This window comes from Hemitrygon akajei, chromosome 6 (genome assembly GCF_048418815.1).
Source record: "Hemitrygon akajei chromosome 6, sHemAka1.3, whole genome shotgun sequence".
NCBI lineage: Eukaryota > Metazoa > Chordata > Chondrichthyes > Myliobatiformes > Dasyatidae > Hemitrygon > Hemitrygon akajei.
In genome coordinates this window covers 34,639,882-34,664,326 of record NC_133129.1, presented here as the reverse complement: position 1 = coordinate 34,664,326, position 24,445 = coordinate 34,639,882, and the positions used below count along the sequence as shown (strand labels likewise).

General features: G+C 43.1%; 1 protein-coding gene across 17 annotated transcripts in view; it reads right to left on the bottom strand.

Annotated features, from left to right (window-relative positions):
• The window catches only part of LOC140728939 (teneurin-3), a 2,305,574-nt gene that overhangs the window by 290,167 nt on the left and 1,990,962 nt on the right, over positions 1–24,445 (bottom strand). For 11 of the 17 annotated variants that reach the window (XM_073048051.1, XM_073048055.1, XM_073048053.1 and 8 more), the window contains one exon: positions 7,940–8,158. The exons of the other annotated variants lie outside the window; for them this stretch is intronic. In XM_073048051.1, coding sequence (XP_072904152.1) covers positions 7,940–8,158 — 219 coding nt within the window. The remainder of the gene's footprint in view (positions 1–7,939; positions 8,159–24,445) is intronic. 17 annotated transcript variants of the gene reach the window in all.

Below are 24,445 nucleotides of genomic sequence, written 5' to 3'. Positions count from 1 at the left end.
GCTGAAAGGTCAGAGTGTGGTGATGTGCTGAGCATGAAAATGGCACTTACAATTTTGTTGTTTCTAATCTACATTAATGAGCTAGATACCAATGCTAAATGGGGTTCACCCGATTTTTTGATAACATTAAAACAGCGAGAGTCGTCCAGTCAAGGGATGCAGCAAGCATCTGCAGAAGGATTTGGTCCATTTATATAACCAGCCAAGTGGCAAATTAAATTACACACTTTAAGTTGTAAAGCATTGCACAAAGGTCACCAAATGTGGAGTGTAAGTGGACGATAATCAGTAGTGAATTAGCGCAGGGAGATGTGGAAAGGGAATAATCAGAGATGCGTCACTTTCAATTTCTCCAAAATGTGATAGTGTGATTAAAAATGCTAAAGGCTACAGAATCAGTGTTCCTGATGTGACTTTCTCTACATGGGTGAGACCTGTCGTAAGCTGGGGGATCACTTTGTTGATCACCTCCCTCCATCCACCAAAATTGAGATTTCCCGGTGGCCAACCATTTTAATTCCTTTTCCCATTCCAACATGTTGGTCCATGGACCCCTTTTGTGGCACCGCTGGGTGCAGAAGCAACACCTCATATTCTGTCAACGGCAAGAACATTGATTTCCCCGTCTCCTGCCACACCTTTCTCTCTTCTTCTATTCCCTACTCTTGCCTCTTACCTCTTCTCATCTACCTATCACCTTCCCCTGGTGCCCCTCCTACTTCCTTTTCTCCCCCACTCCACTCTCCTCTCCTATAGAATTCTTTCGTCTCCAGCCCTTTACCTTTCCCACCCACCAGGCTTCAACTATCACCGTATAGCCATTTACCTCCCCCCCCTTTTTTATTCTGGCAGGTTCCCCCTTCCTTTCCAGTCCTGAGGAAGGGGCTCAGCCTGAAATGTCAACTGTTTTTCTCATTTCCCTCGATGCTGCCTGACCTGTTGAGTTCCTCCAGCATTTTGTGTTGTTGATTGCAGGAATATAGTGCTAGAGCAGTGTATTACCATCCTACAATGCTAGTCTAAGACTTCTGAGTGCAGTATCAAGTGCAGAGAATGGTGTTCATCCTAACCCCACATGACAACAAAGGTCAACCTGAACTGCTGAGGATGCAGTCAGGTTAATCAACACAGAAAGCTTGAGTTCCGCAGCTTAGAGAGCTGTTGGTTAAGGTGACTGATCTGACTTAGATACCAGTAAAATATTAAATGGCATATAGATGGATTAGGTATATTCAAAATATTATTTCAGAGCTGAACCAGTGATTTTTATTTAGTGACATAAAATATTAAATGTTGCAGCAGCAGTAGATAAACAGAACCATTTTCAAAGCACATGAACAAACTAGACGTGAATTCAAATAAGGGAAATACCTTGGCAAAAAACTTACGGAGATTTTTTCCTTTTTATCATCGCCACCGCCCTATACTCCCAATGCCAACCATTCTGTCAGAACCTTCCAGTGCACACCAGCTGGTATGTTATGAACCTGCCTGCACTTTTGTGGAGAGCATTCTAACTGGCTGCATCACCGCCTGGTATGGGGGGGAGAGCGTAAGTGGCAGAGACCCGTAAAGTTAGATCGCTCCATCATGGGTACCAGCCTCCATAGTATCCGAGACATCTTCAAGGAGCGGTGCTTCAGGAAGGCGACATCCATCATTAAAAGGACATACAGAAACCTGAAGGCAGACGCTCAGGGTTTCGGGAAGACTTTCTTCCCCTCTGCACTCGATTTCTAAATGGACATTTTTTGCACTGGTTATTTTAACTTAACTATTTAATAGACTCATTTTTTTCCTCTATACTTATTCATCTTTATTTCATTGTACTGCTACTATGAGGTTAAAAGTTTCACGACATATGCTGGTGATATTAAAATTGATTCTGATTCTGATTGCTACAAAGTGCTTTTCAAAGGTACCACCTCTTAGATCTGGGACTCATCTGGATTCTTGACTTCCTGACAAACAGACCAAAATCAGCAAAGACAGGCAGCAACATCTCTGCTATGACTACTCTCGACAGGGATGCCCCACCAGGCGGCTTTCCCTCTGTAACCAGATTCCGTTCCAATTGTACATCTACAAGTTTGCAGATGATACCATTGTAGTGGGTTGTATCACAAATAACTGACAGTCAGAGTACAGGAAGCTGGGAAGGCCAGCTTCGAACTATAGAACTAATAACATGGCGTTATGATGATAACCGTTCCCTCAATGTCAGCCAAACCGATAAAGCAGGTCATTGACTTCAGCAAGGCGGAGTTGGTGCAGTGAATATGCTCCTATTGACATCAACAGTGCCGAGGTCAAGAGGATTGAGAGCTTCAAGTTGCTAGGAGTGAATATTACCAGTCGTCTGAACTGGTCTGTCCAATTGTGTTACAATGCGCACCCAACCTTACCAGCTTCTGTGTTTCAGATGCTCTAACTCTCTGGAATATGGATAACTGGAACAGCCCCTTTAAGAATTCAGGGCCATTCCACTAATTGGCAGCCATGCTTTGACACTGGGATTTCAATATTTAAGGAACACGTGAACGGAGGTTCAGTGCTCAATCGTTAGCTCTACTTGGATTATTGTCTAGCATCTAGTTTAGTACAATGTTCTTGTTTTAGTCTCGCATCCTGTCTCAGTTCCAGTCTTGGATATACCAGAAACACAAAGTACGCTGCAGATGCTGGGGTCAAAGCAACACGCACAGCATGCTGGAGGAACTCAGCAGGTCGGGCAGCCTCCGTGGAAATGAGCAGTCAACGCTTCAGTCCGAGGCCCTTGGTCAGGACTGAAGAGGGAGGGGGGCAGGGGCCCCATAAAGGTGGTGGGGGGAGGGTGGGAAGGAGAAGGCTGGTAGGTGCCAGGTGAAAAACCAGTAAGAGGAAAGATCAAGGGGTGGGGGCAAGATCAAGGCACCTACCAGCCTTCTCCTTCCCACCCTCCCCCCACCTTCTTTATAGGGCCGCTGCCCCCTCCCTCTTCAGTCCTGACGAAGGGTCTCGGCCCAAAACGTTGACTGCTCATTTCCACAGATGCTGCCCGACCTGCTGAGTTCCTTGGATATACCAGGACTTGGGTCCAACCATCCTCGCCTTGGTCTCTTGTCACACATCAACTCCATGGCAAGAAATCTCACCAACATCTCCAATTCCTCAGGAAGATAATGAAATCTGACACTCCCCCTTTGCCCCTCACTACTTTTTACAGACAAATCCTAGAAAGCATGCTATGCAGACATATCACGGCTTGGTATGGCAACTGCTCTGCCTTTGACCACAAGAAGCATTAGGCAGTTGTAGACACAGGTCAGTGCACCACTCTGTGGACTCAGTCCATCTCTCTCGCTGCCTCAGTAAAACAGCCACCATAATCAAAGTCCTCACGCACCCTGGACATTCCCCTCTCCCATTGGGCAGAAGTTACAAAAGCCTAAAAGCATTTACTACCAGGCCCAAGGACAGATTCCATCCTGCTGTTCTATGATTATTGAATGAACTCTTGACCTCATTATAACTACGCACCTTAATACCTATACGCTCTGCACTTTAAATGCAATACTTTACTCTGCACTCTGTTACTGTTTTACCTTGTGCTATCTCAGTACACTGAACTGATCTGTAAAAAAGGTATGCAAGACAAGTTTTTCACTGTATGTTGGTGCACATAAACTGACTCACCGATTTAACAACCAGATAAGCGATAAGTCCTTAAGCTCCATTGCAGGGGCTCTCCAAGGAACGTTTGATACACTCTCAAACGGCTAAAATGTGTGGTACTGATCAGTGCCATGAGGCTCCTGACTGACTTGTTTTTAAAGAAAAGCCTTCATGTTCCACTTATTCAGAAGATGATTTACCCTCTGCCCAAGGAAGCACATTTCTGTCTTGTCTCTGAGTCAGCAGGCTGTGGATTCAAGTCTCACGTTAGGTGCTCATGCATGTTGGCTGGGCTGACAATTAAAGCTGGATGCTGAGGGCATGCTATACTGCCAGGGGTGCCATCTTGCAGATGAAGTGTTAATCCACAGTTCGACCAGCACATTGAAGTGAAAGTAAAAAGATCTTATGACATTGTTTGAAGTAACACTGGGGAGTTGTCCTGGCTATTATTTATGTTGCATTGCATAACTTGCCTGTCCTGCATCTCCTCATTAAAATGGTAACTAGCCTTCAAAAGTGCTTAATTAGCTGTAAAAGTATGATAAAACTTCCCCAGGACACAGAAAGCCCAACGTTATTTCTTTCTGCCTATATTAAGGGAAGCCACCGTGGATTCCTGAAATTATCTGAGCTCTGCTGTATCTGCCTCTGCGCGTGGAGGAGGAATTCCAATATTGTTAGATATGGCCCTTGTGGCTAAAGGGATCGGGGGTATGGAGAGAAAGCAGGTACAGGGTTCTGAGTTGGATGATCAGCCATGATCATACTGAATGGTGGTGCAGGCTCGAAGGGCCGAATGGCCCACTCCTGCACCTATTTTCTATGTTTCTATTGAGGGGAATATGAGGGGAAACCTCTTCACTCAAGGGTTCTGAGAATGTGGAACATGCTAGCTTAATTTCAATGTTTAAGAGAAGTTTAGATAGGTACATGGATGGAATGGGTATGGGGGGCCCTAATAGTGATACAGGTTGATGGGAGTAGTCAAGTTTTAATGGTTCAGCATGGACTAGATGGGCCAAAGGGCCTTTCTCGGTGATGTACACAATGACTTCTCATGGCACAGTCGCATAAAGTCAAAGTACAAACAAACAGGATTCATGCTGAGCAGCAGGAACCTGTAGGGTGACCGTGCAGACTTCCACAATCCTCAGCAGTGTTGGTCAATGACTGGATTTTCGTCAGCTTCTTACAAAGTGAGTGCTGAGAGTAAATGGACTGTGAATCTGTAGCCAAATGGCTAAATTGCTGGACAACTGTTCAAACACCTAGCCCTGTGATTGAAGGGTATGAGTTTAAGTAACCTAGCCAACCCCAAGCGGACGGGGAATTTAAATCATTAGAACTGAGAAAGTGGTAAAACTAATATGATCCACCGAACTACCTTGTCACAAAAATTTGTTTGGTTCACTAGCGGCCTTCAGGGAACAAAATCAGTTGTCAGTGCATGGGTCTGAACTACAGGACTGTACAAATATCTTAGGCGCATATGCTGTATATAGCTAGGGTGCCCAAGACTTTTGCATTGAACCTGTAGTAATTTTATGTATTGCACGGTACTGCTGCCGCAAAAAAAAAGGAATTTAACGGCATATGTGAGTGATAATAGATCTGTTATGGGTCTCCATTGTGGGCTGAGAGGGGGAAAGGAGCGGGGAGAGGGGAATCGTGGTTGGGAAACGGGGAAAAGAGAGGGGAGAGAGTGGGAAGCACCAGAGAGATATTCCAGAATGGGATAAAAACAACAATTGTTTGGAATCAAGTGAATTTGCCTGGTGTCTCAGGGCTCGGTGTGTCTGTGCCTGTGCCCCCCACCCACCACCACCACCCCACAGGACTCCTTCTCTGCCACTTGTCTCACATCTCTCCCATAGTGCTCCACCCTCACCATTCCCAACATTTTTTGCTTCTGCCAGATTAACAAACTGGCTCTCTGCTCCATGTTGACCTATACATAAGGTCTTGGGCAGACTAGCTATGTATATGTGGCTAAGACTTTTCTACAGTAATGTATGTATGACCCCTGACTCATAAACCTCTCTCTAGAATTGTCAATGGGTTACAGAGTCATAGTGTGTGGAATCTAGGCCTTTGGCCTACCGAGTGTGCTAACCAACACACACCAAGTTACACTCATCTCATTTTATTCTCCACACAGTTAATAACACGACATGAAAAATCAGAAACAGGAGTAGGCTGCCTGGCCCCTCAAATCTGCCTACAATTCAATGTAATCATGGCTGATCTATGCCAGGCCTCGACTTGTGTTCTGTGCCAGATCTCCATAGTACCTCAATCCCCTGACTTTCAAAAACTTGTCTACCTCCACCTCTGATGATCTAGCAACTTTCTGGGGGTGAAAAATTCTAGAAATTCACCACCCTCTCTGAGAAGAAATTTCTACACATCATCATTTCAAATACCTCATAGATATGACCCCTTGTTCAACACTACCTTGCTAGTGAAAACATCTCTACATCTATCCTGTCAAACTCCCTCAGGTTCTGTTAAGTCTCAGTAATGTGACCTCTCATTCTACAGATCTAACTTGGAACAACAAGTTAATGCACTTCAACACAGTACAAGCCCTTCAGCCCATGATATCGTGCCAGCCTTTTAACCAACTCTAAGATCAATCTAACCCTTCCCTCCAACAGAGCCCTCCAATTTTCTATCATCCACATGCCTATCTAAGTGTTTCTTAAATGTCTCTAATGTATCTGCCTCTCCTACCAGCCCTAGCAGGGAGTTCCATGTACACACCACTCTATGTGTAAAGAACTTACCTCTGATATCTCCCCTATACCTTCTTCCAATCACTATTTCAATATTTAAGTGAAAATTGAAGAAGTAAATGAATGAGATGGGTGCAGAGGGCTAAGGTCCAGGTACAGGCCAATAGACGTGAGCAGATTAACAGTTCAGCATGGACTAGATGGGCTGAAGGGCTCATTTCTGTGTTGTTGTCATCATCTATGACTCTAATCTGCTCTTCCATTCAAATGGCACGCCCTAAATTCTACCACTTACCTACAAACTAGGGACAATTTACAGTGCTAATTAAACTACCAGCCCCCACATTTTAAGATGTGGGAGGAAAGGGAAGCCCGCATAGTCAGAGGGAGGACAGGTAAACTTTGGACAGGTAGCATCAAAGGTTCAGGATTGAATCCCAATCGCTGGAGCTGTGAGGGAACAGCTCCACTAAGCACACTATTGTGTCTCACTGGTGCAGGGGCAGGTAAAATGAATGACCATTGCCAACAACACTCACATCTCGTGAACAAGGGAGCTTGTCTTCCAGTGAAAGCAGTCAGCAAATACCTAGCTATTGGAAACTAAAAGCCACACACTTAAATAGCACCAAATGGATATCATATATCAGAAATCTAAACCAAAGTTTTAGTCAAAACATTGAATCACCTCCCCTCCCCGTTAGCGAAGCAAAACTTTAATAAAGTACAAAGCCTCTCATTTATTATGTCTTGCTTTTACATTCTAAATAAAATATCTCGCCAAGCTCCCAGTGCTGTGGTTAAACATAATAATCACACAGTAAAATATGTAATTGCTGCATTCCTGGAAGAAAATTAAATTGTGAAGAAAGAGAAAATAACTAAGACAGCCCCAACTGGGGTTATTATTGTGAGCGCCATTCAGATCAAACATATCCTATGGTGTTGCATTAAAGTATGCTTCAATCGTCTTGTTTCCCCAAACAGCAAGCCAATAGCCGTATAAGAAATTCTCGATGTTTTTGAAGAGGCTTGTTCGGATGCAGTAGCTGGGAAACAGCCAGCAGAGCTGCCACATAAGAGCAGAGCCCATTGTGGCAGCCCCTGCATGCACTTCCATCGCCGCACCCCAAAGGTAATACGACTGAAATTTCTTTTCAGTGCTGAGAAAATTGCTGCTTTCACACCCATTTTATCTGGCAATTGCAATACTCAGTTAAATACAATTGCAATACTCAGTTAAATAGAGGGCAACCTGACCTGCCTGCAACTCAGATCTGAATGTGCTTTGAGAAAGTACGGTTAGTGCTTGACCCAGCGGTAATGGGCAAGTGCTGTGTATCCATCGCGCATTCAGGCGGGGGGGGGATAGAAAAAGCTTGCCGTGCAGTAAAGCTTTTTGCTAAAGAGTTAGTGCAGAGACGAGTGGTTTAGTGAGAGGCTGGGAGGTAAATTGTCACTCTGAAACCTCTTCCAGCTGAAAGAATTGCTCAGAAGTTAGAAAGTGCCAATTCAAGAGGAGATGATAGATGCAGGCAATTTCTTACCATTATTGGGCACACAGGCAGTGCCTGAACTGGCCTGAGCTAGATATGAATTTGCATTGCTTTCCTCGTCATCTGTGTCAGAGTCATGAACCGGATGCGTGCCGCTGTTGCCCAGCAACCGCCTTTGGTTGCCATTGGCACTCGGCGACGAAAGTGGGGAACCAGACTGCTCAATGGCTGATGGACTGGACGAGGAGGAGGAGGATGGCATGGGAGGACCTGAGGAGAGACAACATGAGGATTTTGGTGTGTGATGGCAAAAGCAAAGCATTAAACAGCACTGTCAAAGCAAAACACCGCACAAGTCAGGCACACAAAGCCAAATGGATAGAAATGGACTCAAAACACCAGAGGACAAAGAGAGCAATTTGCTTCCATTATCTTGTGTCACCTAGAGTAAAATAAAGCAATGAACTGAACATGGCTTCTGAAAGTCAATCCTTTACATTTGAGTTCTGTAACACAATTAACGAGCGTCCATTTGCTGGATTCACTGGGCGTCACAGCAGTGTGGTGGTTAGTTGCGACACAATTACAGCTTGGGAGAGATCCGGAGTTCAATTCCTGTGCCATTCTGCAGGGAATATCTGTACAAACACCCTGTAGAGTGTGTGGGTTTTCTCTGGGTCCTCCAGTTTCCGTACCAGGTAGGTCAATTGATCATTGTAAATTGCCCCGTTATTAGGTTAGGGTTAATCGACTTTGTCAGGGGTTGTTGGGACGGCAAGACCTAAAGTGCCGGAAGGGCCTACTCCACACTGGATTATTTAAAAAAAATAAAAATGAACAAATTACTCCTGTGCATTGTTTCCAATTGAAACAGAGACCCAACATTCTCCACAGTCTCAATGAACACAAGACTACGGTCAAGGCAGATCTGCATTTAAGAGACTTCTGTTTTCAAACAATGCCTTATGTCCTCACTTCGGGGCAATGAGCTACCCCATGGTCTATTTTCGCACAAGTCTTTCAGGGTCAATCGTCATGTTGTCCGGGTGCTGATGACAAATGCCGAGCCCTGATTATCAAGTACAGAGACACCGTGCACTTTACTCCCGCATTCCTCTGGGCATGTGGAGCAGTTGGTTCCCCACCAGTCAACAACTTCACACCAACGAATACAGTCAACAACAGCAATTCTGGTGAAAGCAATCAGCTACATCTTATGAGGGACTGATTCTTCACAGTATCATTTCATGCAATCCTTTGACGTGCTACCAAGTCTGCATTTGCTTCGCTCAAGACTTTGTTTCAGGACTACTTAGTAAAAATCAATAAGGCATTTAACAATCAACAAATACTGTCCTATTAAATTAGGGTGCTTATATCTCTGCAAACTCCTTTGACGTGACACTTTCACACAGAGGGAATTCTCAGAGGAACTCTTCCAGTGTACTTCAAGTACCGTAGTTGTCCTGTACTCTGGGCGTGCAGTCTCAGAATGCATCAGTTGTTCCTGCCGCACTTTCCTTATGGTGCTTTTGGAGTCCAGCATCTGTTATGCTGGCCAAACTGGTTTAAATTATGTATGACTTTTAAATAGAGAAGACATCTGCAGAGATATGCTAAGGTCTAGGATAGCATCAAAGCTGAAACAACAGAGGCTGCACGGTACTTATACCGAGTGCAAGGTTCAGACAAAAAAATAGATTTTGACAGTTTTGATGCAGTGCCATGCAAAGCGATCGTGTCCCTTGAGAAAAGGGTGTCAGTATGGATGAACACTAAATCCAAACATGTCACTCCTCTTAACTCAGTCAACCTGATCATTTTCACATCTTTACTGCGTTTCATAAATCACCTTCAAATCACCAAAATATGATAACATACTTTGAATAAATAATGCAATTTGAGCTTGGATGACGTGACCTACATGTCCACAAGAGAGACGGCCTCGAACACTGTTCTTAAAATCAGAAGGAAGATTGAAGTACCTGGGGTTGTCCCAGCTGTCAAGCCCTGCCTCTTCAAGAAAGCTGTGGAGCAAAAGGGCTCTCTTTTTAGTTGGAACAGAAAATGGTTTTCACAGTCACAGTAAATTGTTTTTCATTCGTTTTGTGAATTAATAATTCTGAATTTGAATTGATTACCCTTGAGGCTAATTACTGCATCACCTCACTTAGCCAAATTCAACTGTGCGATTGCCAGGTGTGTCGTAATCCCTACCTGGAACACTCAAAGCGCCTCTGTTTTTCTTTTTCCAAGCTGCCTGTGTAGGAATGGGTCCCCTGTGAGGTGACTAACTTTCTGGCAACTTGGTCAGGCTGCCAGATGTTAAAAATGTGAGTGGAACTACTAAAGCTCCGATTCAGAGTTCAGGACGGGCAACCAATCTTCCCCTCACCCTGCCTGATCCGTGCCCCTCTTCCATGAAGAGGCTAGAAATAAATCATGGAAGGAGCACACTGAAAGAGCACTCACATGTCTCGTCTCTGAAGCTGACAGAAACACCATCAAGGCTAGTGGTTTCACAGAATCGTACAGCAGACTCGTCAGTCCACTGAGTCCAAGCAGACCACGGAGCCCCAAACAAACTGAGCCCATTTAATGCTGCACACGTAATACCAACAGATGCTGGAACCTGAACCAACCACCTGCTGGACGAACAGAGTGCACTGAGGGACATCTGTGGTATAAAAGGAACTGTCGACATCAAGGGTTAAAGCCCTGCCCATCAGGAATGAGGACTGAAGTGGGAGAACAGCGTGAATGATAACGGGGCAAATCCGGGGAATGGACTGATGAAGAATGGGATAAGCCCAAATAGAGAAGGCCCAAAGATTTCCTGTTGAATCACAGGGGAGAAGAGGTACATCACTGATGTGTCCTCTGTTGCACTAACATTCATGAATAACATTCTCCACTGGAGACCTGACATGCCAGCATCTCTGAATGTCCTCTAGCCTCTAATTCCAAGCCCTCATTGTGAAATCATAAGAGCATAAGAATAGGAGCAAAATCATGCCACTTGGCCATTGAATCTTCTCCACCATTCAAATATGGCTGATTTATTATCCCTTTCAACCCCATTCTCTTGCCATCTCCCCATAATATTTCATACCCTGACTAATGAAGAACCTATCAACCTCCTCTTTAAATATACCCAATGACTTGGCCTCCACAGCTGTCTGTGGCAATGAATTCTACAGATTCGTCACCCTCTGGATAATTCCTCCTCATCTCTATTCTAAAGGTACGTTTTTGTATTCTGAGGCTGTGTTCTCTGGTTTTAGACTCCCCCATTATAGGAGACACCTTCTCCACATCCACTCCATCTAGGCCTTTCAAGATTCAATAGGTTTTAATGAGATCCCCCCTCATTCTTCTGAACCCCAGCAAGTACGGCCCAGAGCCATCAAACACTCCTCACACTTGCAAGTCATTGCACGCCATGGGAAAAGCAGCTGGTGGCGTTTGTTGCTTTCTTTAAAAACATATTAGCTCTACCAGGCAGGCAAGATAAAAATTAGAGCTTCTCGAGTTAGTTTGCACTTAACTGCAGGCAGAATCACAGCAATGCCCAATGCTCAATTTTCTCACGGGAGTACATTAAAGCTATGTTAATGAGGTCTGGGATCCCTGGCTGATTACTATGTGCATTTCTGCAGTGCCACCCCAAAAGCACTTGAAGCTGTGGCTATCTGCGTTGTTCCACTGGATTTACGCCCCACCGCCCTATCATGACCATGATCTACATCAGAGGAGCCACAGTACTGCAGTGAGATCCACCTAGAATAGGCTTATAAAGCAGTCTGATCTGCTGCCAAGTCTAAGCAGCTCTTTTTTTTCTTTAACAGGTTGGGTTAAAACAAAACCTAGCTCCATATCTGATGCTATCATCTGCCTGACAAGCTATCTGTCACTGTGCAATATCCTGTGAATTTCTGCACCTTCCTCTCAAAATTAATTCTGGGCCAAGGGCCAATGTGGTATGCCTGGATCTTTTGCCCCTCCCTGGTGCCCCCCTAAGAAGGTGTTGTGAGTTCCTCCCTGGATCCTGTGGTGTTACATTAAGAGTTGGTGAACATACTGTGTTCAGAACAGATGGCAGTGGGAACAAATCATTTGCCATAATCATCTGCTATTCTCATTTTTTAGAAAGCACTTCCTTAGCAAACTGTATTTTTTGTTTATCAACTTGTAATACGATGAAATTGATGTCCCTGGCTGAAATTTATTAAAAAATAAATCGACACTGAATTGATTTGTCGTTTCATTATTTAAGTTGAGCTGCTGTTTCTCATCTAGAGTGAAATGATTGAATTATTGCAGCGAACTCAAGATATTTTTTCTTCTTTCCCATAATATTGAGTGGTAGGGCTGGAGATATGCTCCTTCCCTCCTTTAGTTTGCAGGTCACCCCTGGGCAAGGTGCAGCACCTGTTTAGCCCGCAATCAGGGCCATGTGAAGCTGTGTGATGGATGGCCATATGAGCGCAAATCACAAGTTCTAGTTATGTGACCACTGACACCAGGCAGACAATCTCTGAAGTGTACTGATAATGGATAATGATAATCTTTTAAAGACACTGCCCAGAAGAAGGCAATGGCAAACGACTTTTGCAGAAAAGTTTTTGCCAAGAACAATCCTAGTCAAAAACCATGATCGCCTCTTTCATAAGACATGATGATGACGATGATGCATAACATAAAATCTTTCCATATGGAATTCAGCAGTGTCACAGAGGACACGAGGCCAAAGATAACATGCTGTTCTGTTTTATTTAATATGCATATTGTTAATTAATTAAATAAGGTTTTCACTCTAACTGCTTGAAAACTATAACAGCCTGAGCTAAAACAAGTCAACAATAGTAGTCTGTCTTGTAAACACAGCAATTTGTCTGGCATTAGGTTTACACAGCAAAAAATATGCAGATAAAAAATGTTTAATTTGTCTGTGACAAATGCTTCACAGGTTTATCCCAAGCTAACAATATTTAGACACAAATAATCGAGATGATTCGGCAGCTGTTCTTTGTTCTAAGCTTTTGATTAGATTAGATTGGATTAGTTTTATTTGTTCCATGAATATGGAAACACAGTGAAACGCATCATTTGCATCAATGACCAACACAGTCCAAATATGTGCTGAGCACAGCCTGCAAATGTTTCCATGCTTCTGACACTAACGTAGCACGCTTACTAACCCTAACCATTCATCTTTGGAAAGTGGGAGGAAACCGAAGCACTTGGAGGAAACTCGTGCAATCACATGGAGAACATGCAAACTGCTAACAAGCAGCGGTGGGAATTGTACCCTGGTTGCTGATTGCTGACACTAACCATGACGCTACCTTGCCGCCCCTGTTTGTGCTTCATCTTGAGTGCTTGTCTCCAGGAGTTGAGTGGCCATGAAGGGAGTAAAAGAGTTTGCCTTGGATGGTAGGGTACAGGAACCTAAGCTGTTGATAATGGTCTAATGATTGAGGAATGATGACTGTTGCACAGTAATAATCTGCTTCATAAATGTCACTGGGTGGTAACAATATCTGCCATCATTATCTGCTTTGGCTTGGTTCATTTTTCATTCTCTGGTGAGTTTCTAAGGAAATATTTCTTCCAATGCTGATCCCAGGGGTTCCCAACCTTCTTTATGCCATGGACCCTTACCATCAACCGAGGGGTCTGCGGACCCCAGGTTGGGAAACCCCGATCAGATGAACTCAGGGTATCCGACAATGGAATTTGCTATAACCTATAACTGCAAATTGTTGTTGCTCAAGTCTTGTCGAGAATCCAAGGGGGAAGGGGTGTTTTGTAATGGCTTAAACACCCAGTACTGCGCCTGCAGAAATCTTCCATGTAACAGGCCTCTTGGCTGATCACGGCAGAAAGAAGACTTCTGCGGCATGTTCTCTTCCCTAGTGGCTTAATCACACAAACATCTTCATTTTATTTATAGCTTCCAGAGGGATACGCAGCAGTGTGGCAAATGCACCATTTAGCTCTGAGTGATGGCTATGTGTCACGAAGTATCTCAGAAACCTCCTGCAGTAGCATTATTGCCAACAGCAATTCTTACTGTTGACTGTCAACCAGTCAAGTCATGGAGGTTGATGGCAGAGATGATAACTGACCCAGCCAAAGCTGATTATATTAGGGAATTACACACACTGGCGATGTTATTAGGTACCTCCTGCACCTGATAAAGTAGCCACTGAGTATATGTTTGTGGACTTCTGCTGCTGTAGCCCATCCACTTCAAGGTTCAGCATGTGTATTCAGAGATGTTTTGCTGCACCCCACTGTTGTAATGTGTGGTTATTTGAGTTACTGTTGCATTCTTATCAGCTTGAACCAGTCTGGGCATTTTCTCTGACCTCTCTCATTAACAAGGCATTTTCACTCACAGAACTGCCACTCACTGGAATTCGCAGTTTTTCACACCATTCTCTGTAAACTCTAGAGAATGTTTTATGTGAAAAGCCCAAGAGATCAGCAGTTTCTGAATTGCTCAAACCACCCTGTCTGGCACCAACAATCATTCCATGGTCAATGTCACTTAGATCACATTTCTTCCTCATTCTGATGTTTGGTCTGAGCAACAACTGAACCTCTTGATCACGTCTTCATGCTTTTATGCACTGAGTTGCTGCCCAATGATTGGCTGATTGTGTTGGTGTATAGGTGTACTTAATAAAGTGGCCACTGTGTGCATATTGCTGAAACTTCAGTCCATGATGTCACTGCTTCCATTTACAGAAACACTTTCCCATTCCATCTTCCTAAACTAAATTTCTTGACATATCTTTCTGTTTGCTTTTCTTGTATGAATTTACATACAAATAAGATGGAAAGAAGGGGGAAAGAGTAAATTACCAACTGCGTTCATTACGGTACACATTCACCCAGCAAGGTGACAGAAGATAATGAGAGACAATGACCCTCAACCAAGTATATTCTGTGGACCTGATCCACTTCTACCTTCTAATGAGATGCATTCCTTGTTGAATTAATCAGGAATGCACAAGGCACCTGGGCTGGGAGCCCACTGGTTGCCATTAAAATATATGCAACTCCCAGATTCCAGATTTCATACAAACAATGCCTATCGCTTCACATTTCTCCATTCTGGCTTTCTTATGAAACTTCAGGCTCACACTGCGACATGAATTGCTGGGCGAGAGCAGGGAGCTCAGATCATAAATGACAATTAAAATGTCATTCAGTCTTCTTCCTCACTGTACGTAGTGATCCAGCATGCAAGCCCACATCTGTCTCATCGCCTCTGAATTTTATATCGAACCCTACGATGGCGCCCAGTCTTGCAAGAATTTTCTAGCATTATGCCACAGAAAGACATCACAGAAAAGACATCACAGGGAAGTGGGTGGGTGGTGAGAGGTCAAACCTGGTGTAGGATCACAGGAGAATTCCAAGACAGTAGATTAGGAAAAAAGGACAAGCTGTCAATATTTCTTACAAAATATTCTACTTTATGTCCATGCTGTTAATTATTTTAAAATATTTTTATATTTTAAATTATTATTTAATTCACGGTAAATCATTTTGTGCAATGTTGTATGATGTGGGTGATCACGGCCTTTCCATGACAAGGATTGTTCTTGGTAAATTTTTTCTACAGAAGCGGTTTGTCATTGCCTTCTTCTAGGCAGTGTCCTTACAAGATGGCTGACCCATTATCAATACTCTTCAGAGGTTGTTTGCCTGGTGTCAGTGGTCTCATAACCAGGACTTGTGATATGCACCAGCCACTCATACGACCACCCACCACCTGCTCCCACAGCTTCACGCATCCCTGATCAGCGGGCTAAGCAGGTGCTACACCTTGCCCAAGGGCGACCTGCAGGCTCACAGAGGGAAGGAGCGCTTTACACCTCCATTGGTAGAGACATATCTCCACCCCACCCCCCATCATGGAAAATTTTTGAGCGATGAGTAATGGGATGGGTTGTAATTCCCGTAGGCAGATGGGTGCTGGAAGACCTAGCCCACATTCACCTGTTCCCTTCCAAGCGAGTCCATGAATATTAATGCGTTATTATTACAATGTTTGTGGACTTTGAAGCAGCAATGGTTTATACACAGAAAGCTTTGAGATTTAATGAATAACATTCACATTTTTACTGTCACTCGTTTAACAATGTTATCTGGCAGCAGGAGAAATGTTATTAACATTTGGAGGTGTGCAATGCAGATGTGCTACCTCAGAAATAAAAATTGGAAATTTCTGAAATACCATTAATCCCTACCTTTTAGCAGACTACTACTTATTTTGGCATTTGCAAATTATCAGGATATGAAGACCCTTTCTGGCACATTTAGTTAAAGTGTGCACTGGTTTCAGGTGAGTTCTGTCTCGCACGCACTCAGGTCAAAAGCCACCTGCATGGCCTGGCTCGAAACAGTGTTTAAAAAACTACATTGTAAAAGCCATCTTGAAAATCGGCATTCTTAAAATTCAACTCAAACCCTACACTTGTCAAACAACACAGGCACTTACAGACCAATCTCTGAAACTCCTGTATCCTTCAATTACATAGCAGAAGAGCAGGTCAGGAGCTACCATGATATCTAATCGATTTGGGCAACGGTGTTAAATATTGATTCAGTTTCAATTATAAGTACTCTATTTCAATTTCAAAGCAGAATAGGCTTGTTTATGGGAGACATATACTCCCTTGCAGATATATATCATGTGCTTTGTGTACTCTTCTAAAAAGCAGCATTTGAGCTTCCCTGACTTTGAATAACATCCCCAACTAACAAAAAATAATTTATATCCAGTGTAAATGCTGATTACTTCCCATTAATGTAAAATGCCACCCTCCCAAGACACCGTGGCTTTGGCTACAGTCATTACTCAGCACTGCTTTGAGTGTTTGGTCTTTGGAAGTATGATCTTATTTGTTTCCTGGCTTCTTTCTTCCATCAGCAGCACTTTTACCTCTTAGTTAAAAGGTCCTGGGTTTAAGCCCCACTCTGGAGATCTGAATGAAAGAAATCTAAGCTGTCACTCCAGTTCAATACCGAGGGAGTGTTGGACAACTAGAGATGCTGCCTTTTGAATGTGAAGTTAAATTGAGGTTTTATTTGCTCCCTCAAGCAAATGTACGGTATGAGCATTCACAGCACTTGCTCCCTCAAGCAAATGTGTAAGAAGTCATTAGTCCTCAAGAAGGGCAGGGAAAGGGCAGGAAAATATCAGAAGGCCTTCTGATATTGGCATTCAAGGTAACAGAGGCGGGTTATTTGGCCATTATCCCAGAGCCACATATTGGAGCTTTGTGAAGCACTTTGTAAAGAGGCGCTGCTTTACAGCTATTAATATCATTTAGTAAGTGTACCATGGGTTCTAAGGTATTTTAGAATGTGCTTAAAATTATATATAAATCGGAGATCTTCTCTTTATCGAGCTCTTCCCTGGCAAGGCCCTGTCTTGTACCAGACACTCAAAGGGAGTTCAACACAGATGCAAATCAGGCGGGCAAGCTAGGTTTAACAGTCCCGACTTTCTGTGTTCTGAAGATTTGTTAACTAGTTGTATCCAGGGCATAGAAGATGGGGGGGCAAAAAACATGCCTGAGCTTCTGCATTATCGACTAGACTACTTTCTAATCTTTCTGGGGATCTGTGTCAAAACACACTGCTCTTTAATGGTTGGGAAGGACCTCAGGGAAAAAAAAGTGGCAAAGCATGAAACAAAATTGCCATTTTCCCCATCCTTTAAATGAGTCATTATAAAAGGAATCATGTTTCCCTCATCATCAGTTCATCTGCACATGAAATGTAATGTTTTCACAGCTGCCCTACCCTCTCCTGATTTAACCAGCCACTAAGTTTATCAGTAATTCTACATCACAACAATATTTAATCCATTTCATCCCTATTTCTTTACCATCTTCAAAGGGACATTTTCTGACAAACCATAAATAGTTGTCAGCAGAGACTGATCAGCAGAAAGCAAGCCTAAATAAACAAAGTCTATCTGGTTGAAAAGAGCAAAGCTCTCACCTAAAACACACCCATAGCAAGTCAGATGAGGGCATGTTCCTTGAATAAGCCAGATTAATTTTTTTTTAAAAACATGCATTTCTTGACAGCAAGTGTCTTCTTTATAGGCAATCTTTTGAACATTATGACATCCAAAAATCCTCATGTACAAAAAAGGATGAGTTAAGGCTAACTGATCAAAAAATGGAAACTACCAAAAGGCATCTAGGATATTTAATAACCTACTAGAGTTCCATAATGGCTGTAAGTGTCAGCCCAGAGGATTTCTATTTTCGTTAAACATGCTATATGTGACTTTCAAAATGCTCTGACAGACCTCGTGACCTATTCTATTTATGGGATACATTGGTCAACAGTGTAATAGACAAAATAAAAGGCCAGAGAGCAAAGACAAAACCAAGAGTGCTCAAAGATCCCCAGAAGAAAACAGCGATTCAGTCAAGCTAATATCTAACGTAAAGGTAGGACTGGTCAGGAATTAATTTTAGTAGTGCCTTCAATTTATAGAGACTGAAATTTGATGTACTTTTGAAATAGAACATGAATAAACCTAGAGACCTAGGAAAGAAAAACTTTCTTTCAGAAAACGAGAAATTTAAACACTAGATATAATTATTTCTATGATTAACCTTCACGTGTTATTTGAAGCCTCAGGCAAATTTATCAATCACCCTCCCCTTAGATCTGTCAGTATTGGGACTCAGTGTAGATGAATGTGTATGCAGTTATATACTGTCAGGGACACATTCACTTACACCTCAAGCCCCCCTCTAAGCTTTTTTCAGACTGTGGGAGTGCTTTCTACTGAAACAGCACAAACACAGAATACCGTCAGGGAAAGGGAGCATTAGAAGAAGTACATGGTGGCCAGCAGGAAGAAGAGTTGTATAGCATTAACAGAGATAATTAAAATCAAACAAAATATAAGAAATTTGTATGGCATGGAATGAGAGGAACAGTACCTTACTGATATGTGAATGTCAGTTTCCAGCATCAATAGAACAGATCTACAGAGTCTGCGTAGAATAAGCGGGGCAATGTAGAGCAAAGTGCCTGCAACTTACCGGAAAGGCAGTCCGTAGCTTTGCCACTGCTAACATCTGGGCAGAAAATGACAGGGGAAGTTTTGCGCCTGTGCTGCATGTCGCTTGTCACTCATCGACTACCAGCGAGTCCCCAGAGAAGAGGGACGGCTACAGTTTCAATGCTCAGTTAGTGGCCAGGCTGGGTATCACCCTATCTTCTCAACATAGCTTGGGTTGTTTCAACGGCAAAGCGAGGAGAGGGCAGGGAAATGAAATGGAACAGGTTGCAGCCGCCAGGACAGCTGCAGGAGAGCATTCTCCACGAAATAATCCAACCACTACTACCACCGGCACTCTGCAACCCACAAACTTCCCCGCAAACCCTCAGCACTTTATCGAGCTTTGATGGAGCTTTCTTTCTGTAATTCCAAGCCTCTTCAATTAAGCTGTTTCCCTAAAAAGAGAACAGAAACCTTTCTGCCCTGCCAAGTACAGGGCCTGTCATCATTCATTACTAACAGTGCTTCGCTCAGGCTACCAGCAAGCGTGCAGCCTCCAACAAGACTGCTGAGTACAGAGAAAGCCTCTCCTGAGACATCGGGAGCACTCTGCTGTGACTTGCCAGCGTCTGTGTAGCCAGCTGTGACTGACTGAATTACATCAGTGACCTCTGACACATGCCTGAAGTGGAGGTGGGTGGGCACTGTGTCTGACGAGAGAGGGCTACCTAAGTACGTGGGCAAACCTGAGAAAGGGGTCGCCCACCTTCACTGTTGCACCTTATTTTCAACTGCAACTATCTGAACAGCTGAATAAGAAATGGAGTCTGTCTGAATTTGGTCTTTGTACCTGCTCTACCATTCATTAAGAATGTGACTGATTCTGCTCCACTATCCTCCAATCATATTTCTATTAAATTCAATGCCCAAACATCTACAGCCCTCTTAACTACAGCACAGGTTCAGGATACAACAGGACTTCCTCACCGTAAATCCGGATTGGTAATAACATGTCCTCCTTGCTGACCAGCATCATAAGCCCACATCAAGGGTGCGTTGAACGGTCCATGAACCCATGAATGCCACTTTGCTATTTGTCTTTTTACACAATTCATTTCATAACTTTGTGATTTTATGTCCCGCACTGCACACTGCTGCAAAGCAACACGTTTCCCAACAAATGTCAGTGATAATAGATAGATAGATAGATACTTTATTCATCCCCATGGGGAAATTCAACTTTTTTTTCCAATGTCCCATACACTTGTTGTATCAGAACTAATTACATATCTGACTCTGAGGAAAAAGATATTTTCCTCATCAAATCCATTTAAAACAATCTATTCCTCTATTCCTGACACCTCTCCTGGTGCTCTAAAAATTGGTTTCTCTCAAATCTCTATTCAACTTCCTTTCAAAGCCCTGACTGGCGATTTCCATCAGCAGCGACCTCCTGGTCTATAGCACTATCTGTGTAAAGATGGCTTGCCGTACAATCTTCCTGTATCTCATATATGTTATTTTGTTCAAGGCCCCCTGGCCTTTGAACAATTCACAGACATCAAATTCCCAAGATTTACAACACTCTCCAGAAGTCACTTGCTACCTCAATCGCAAATGACCATCTCCTCAAAGTCTTTCACAGTCTATTGTCTTACATGCATTGGTGCAATGAAAACTTACCCGCAGCAGCATCACGGGTACATATCATACTGGCAGCATTCACAAGAAATATGCATAAATTAGTCATAAATTATGCACATTTTTACAAGAAATTACATAACTAAAACAAAAAAGTCCATTATCCTTAATTCCATCACCAACTTCTACCAAGAGAATATAACCCTTTAGCATCTACTCTGACATTCACTCTCAAAATCTAGTTACAGTTGACCTTCACTAATCTGACTACCTGCAATCCGGTTCCTTTGATAATCCGGCACTGATTTCAAATTTTCCGTGCAACTGAAATTTCAAATTTCCCGGGCCACCGTACCAATCTACTGCGCATTGTTTTGGTTGCGCTAGATCTGTTTGCGTGTTGGCATGCTCCTGTAAGCACAGACAGGCAATTCCTACTTGTTTTCCTGCATTTATTAATATTATATGTGTGAGGTGCGGCCGCCAGGTCCCTGCCCGTCTCACCCGCCAGTGGCGGGGGAGCTGGCTCGTACTGGGTCAATCCGCCTTCTCGTCCACCTGCTGGCAGTCGCGCACTGCCCTCCAGCGTCACCCGGCCGGCGCACCGTTTTCCTTTGCCTACCACCTCAGATCAGATGTGGCGACCCGCTGAATTTAAGCATATTACTAAGCGGAGGAAAAGAATCTAACGAAGATTCCCTCAGTAACTGCGAGTGAAGAGCCCAGCGCCGAATCACTGGCCACCTGGCGGTCGCGTGAAATCTGACATATAGAAAATCTCCTTTCTCCGACTTCTGCTTCTGCTCACCCAGATGTGACGCCACCAACACCAACAGTTTTTGAAGAAACTGTTGTGTCAGTTTTAGCACCAGTTCCTGATGCTTCACTCATTTTTCAAGATGAAGATGTTGATGATCCTGACAACCCCACACTTGCAAACATGTAACTTTGCCTGAAGGTATATTTAACGTCTCACTTTAAAAGCGGAAGTGCTCAACTAATCTGTGCAAGTTAATTCCTGTACATTTACCTGTACCCTTAATTTTATCTGTGTCTGTACAGTATATTACTTTATTAAAATTTCACTGGCTCCTCATTTAATATTTCTGTTTCATTACTATCTAACTTGTACTGATTTACATGATATTTTAAAGGTATGATAAGGCTGTTAGCTATTGCTTAATGTGATCCTTCTGTAATTCGGCATTTTCACTAATCCGGCACTCCGCAGGTCTCAGTGGTGCTGGATTAGTGAAGGTTGAGCTATACTTGCAATTAACCTCCCTGTGGCCACATAAGAACAAACTGTTGATGAATACAACATCAGAAATAAAGCTTGGAGAACTGATTTTCTGAAATATCCACATTTCTGAAATATCCACAAACCCTTGCTACTGCTGTCATTGTTCCTTTTCGCGCTTTGTGGCACATCGGGCTCCATTTTTGATGTTTCCATTGTATTTGAGTGTTTTTTATGAGGCTGAGTTGCTCACTCAGCAGTTAATCCAGCACGGAGTACAAAGTGTGCAAGGAGCCAGCCAGATTCAAACTCGAGACCATTCATCTCAAAGCCACCAATGGCTACTTACTCTTGCTGTTACTTTGCTTGAAATTCAGACTTCACAAATAATGATTGAGCTGTGATACAACTTTGAGTTGTTTAAACTAACTGTAGAATCATTAGTCTCGCAGTATGTCCTGCCACCTTCAAAGATCTAAGTCAATGATGTCTCTCACCATTCCCTCTCCAAAATGTATCACCTCACACTTCTGTGCATTTAACTCCATCTGCCACCTACCACTCATTTTGATTGTTTGTCTTGATGCAGTTGATTTCTATCATCCTGCTGCACCATGTTTGCTATGATCGGCAAATCTTGAAACTTTAAAGTTTCGTTTGTACCTAATGCCCAAGTTATTTATATAGAACATAGAACATTACAGCACAGTACATGTCCTTCAGCCAGAATGTTTTGCAGACCTTTTAACCTCTCGAAGATCAATCTAACCCTTTCCTCCAATATAGTCTCACATTTTTTTTATCATCCATGTGCCTATCTAATAGTTTCTTAAATACCCCTAATGTATCTGGTTCGACCAACACTCTGGCAGGGTGTTCTGCACACTCACCACTCTCTGTGCAAAGAACTTACCCCTTTACTTTCCTCCAATCATTTAAATTTTATGTCCTCTTGTATTAGTCATTTCCGCTCTGGGTAAAAGTCTCTGGCTATACATATATACTTATATTGCTAGCTCTGACTCTCACCAGCTCTACCAAAGTCTAGTCTGAAAACCTGCCATTTACCACATGGTTCTGACTTCAGTTTATCAGAGATTATCTGCACGTCTCCTAGTCAATGAGCCTCAGTTTTGTTACTATGTCAAATATTTTCTTAATATCCAAGTAGACAACATCCACTAAGTTCTGTTCATCAACCTTCTCTGCTAAATCTATCTCAACTTTCAATGAGATGATTCTGACATGATCTGCACTTTACAAATCTATGCTGACTCCCATAATTAACTCAAACCTCTCCAAATAAATGCCTGTTAATTTGGTTCCCTGATTACTGCTTCCAAAACCTATCCAACTGCTTTCAACTAGGATGTATTCTCCCTTTGCCTAGAATAACCTGACACAGAGCTCTGATCATGTGACTCCAGCTGGCATTAATCTATATTTGAAGAGTTACTGGCAGTCCTGTGGGAGAGTTGAGTAATTGCAGTAATATCTGAAACTTCCCTGGTGAAAGAAGCCTGTCACCTTTAATAATGCTATTTGAAGATTTATGCTATTTGTTTCCATCTACACCCACACATTCCCAGTACTGAAGACCCCCCTCCTCAAGTGTGGTACAGATAAACAGCCTTTCCTACCATATACACTACAGTCATTAGGAGCTTCGTAGTGAATGTCAAAGGAACACTCATCCCCAGCCAGTGTGATCTGTGTTTAATCAATGCTCACAGCCCCAGCTCCTGAATGCTGATCACAGGCAAGAGTCCAGGATAACTATTTACTCTTTCACTAGGCAACTGTACATGACTGTGCCTGCCACCTAGTTCACACGGGTTTCCCCAGCCACTCGAGTCAGGCAGTGCAGTGTTGGCCCGAAGAGGGTACATCTGTTGAGAGTCAGAACCAGTTCAGCAGATGCAAAGTTCCTTAGAAATTAACAAAAGTATGTGAATGTGAAGACACCAAGCTGGGTAACAACAGACTGGCAGATGGTGGAGTGACATCTGCCAGTCACCAGTTGGAACAGTAAAATCCAGTCTGAACATCTCCTATTCAGGGAAAGATAAAACCCTCACTTTGCCCCAATAGTCTTGATGAAGCACACACTTTCAGATTGAATATGCATACATATCACTTATGCATCAACACATTTGCATTTACAGTACACATATATATATATATATATATATATATATATATATCTTCTCACACCCTCAGGACATACCAAAGCACTATACAGGCAGCAGAGTTCTCCAGTAATGCGGAAACCTTGTTCCTACAATACTACAGTTGGCCCTCCTTATCTGCGAGGGAATGGTTCCGGGACCCCTCGCGGATACCAAAATTCACAGATGCTCAAGTCCCTTATTCAGCATGTCTCAATACGGTGGACCTCAGGACCCAGCGGAACCCGAGATCTTATTTAACCTGTCTCAGTGCGGTGGACATTAGGACCTGGCGCTGGAGCTCTGAATCCGCAGTGTTTCTGTTCATGAAAATAATCACAATTGAAAATAAAGTGGAAATAATAAAGTGATCGGAAAGAGGTAAAACGCCATCGGTCATTGGAAAAGCATTAGGCTGCATCGGTCAACGATCGGAACAATTTTAAAGGATAAAG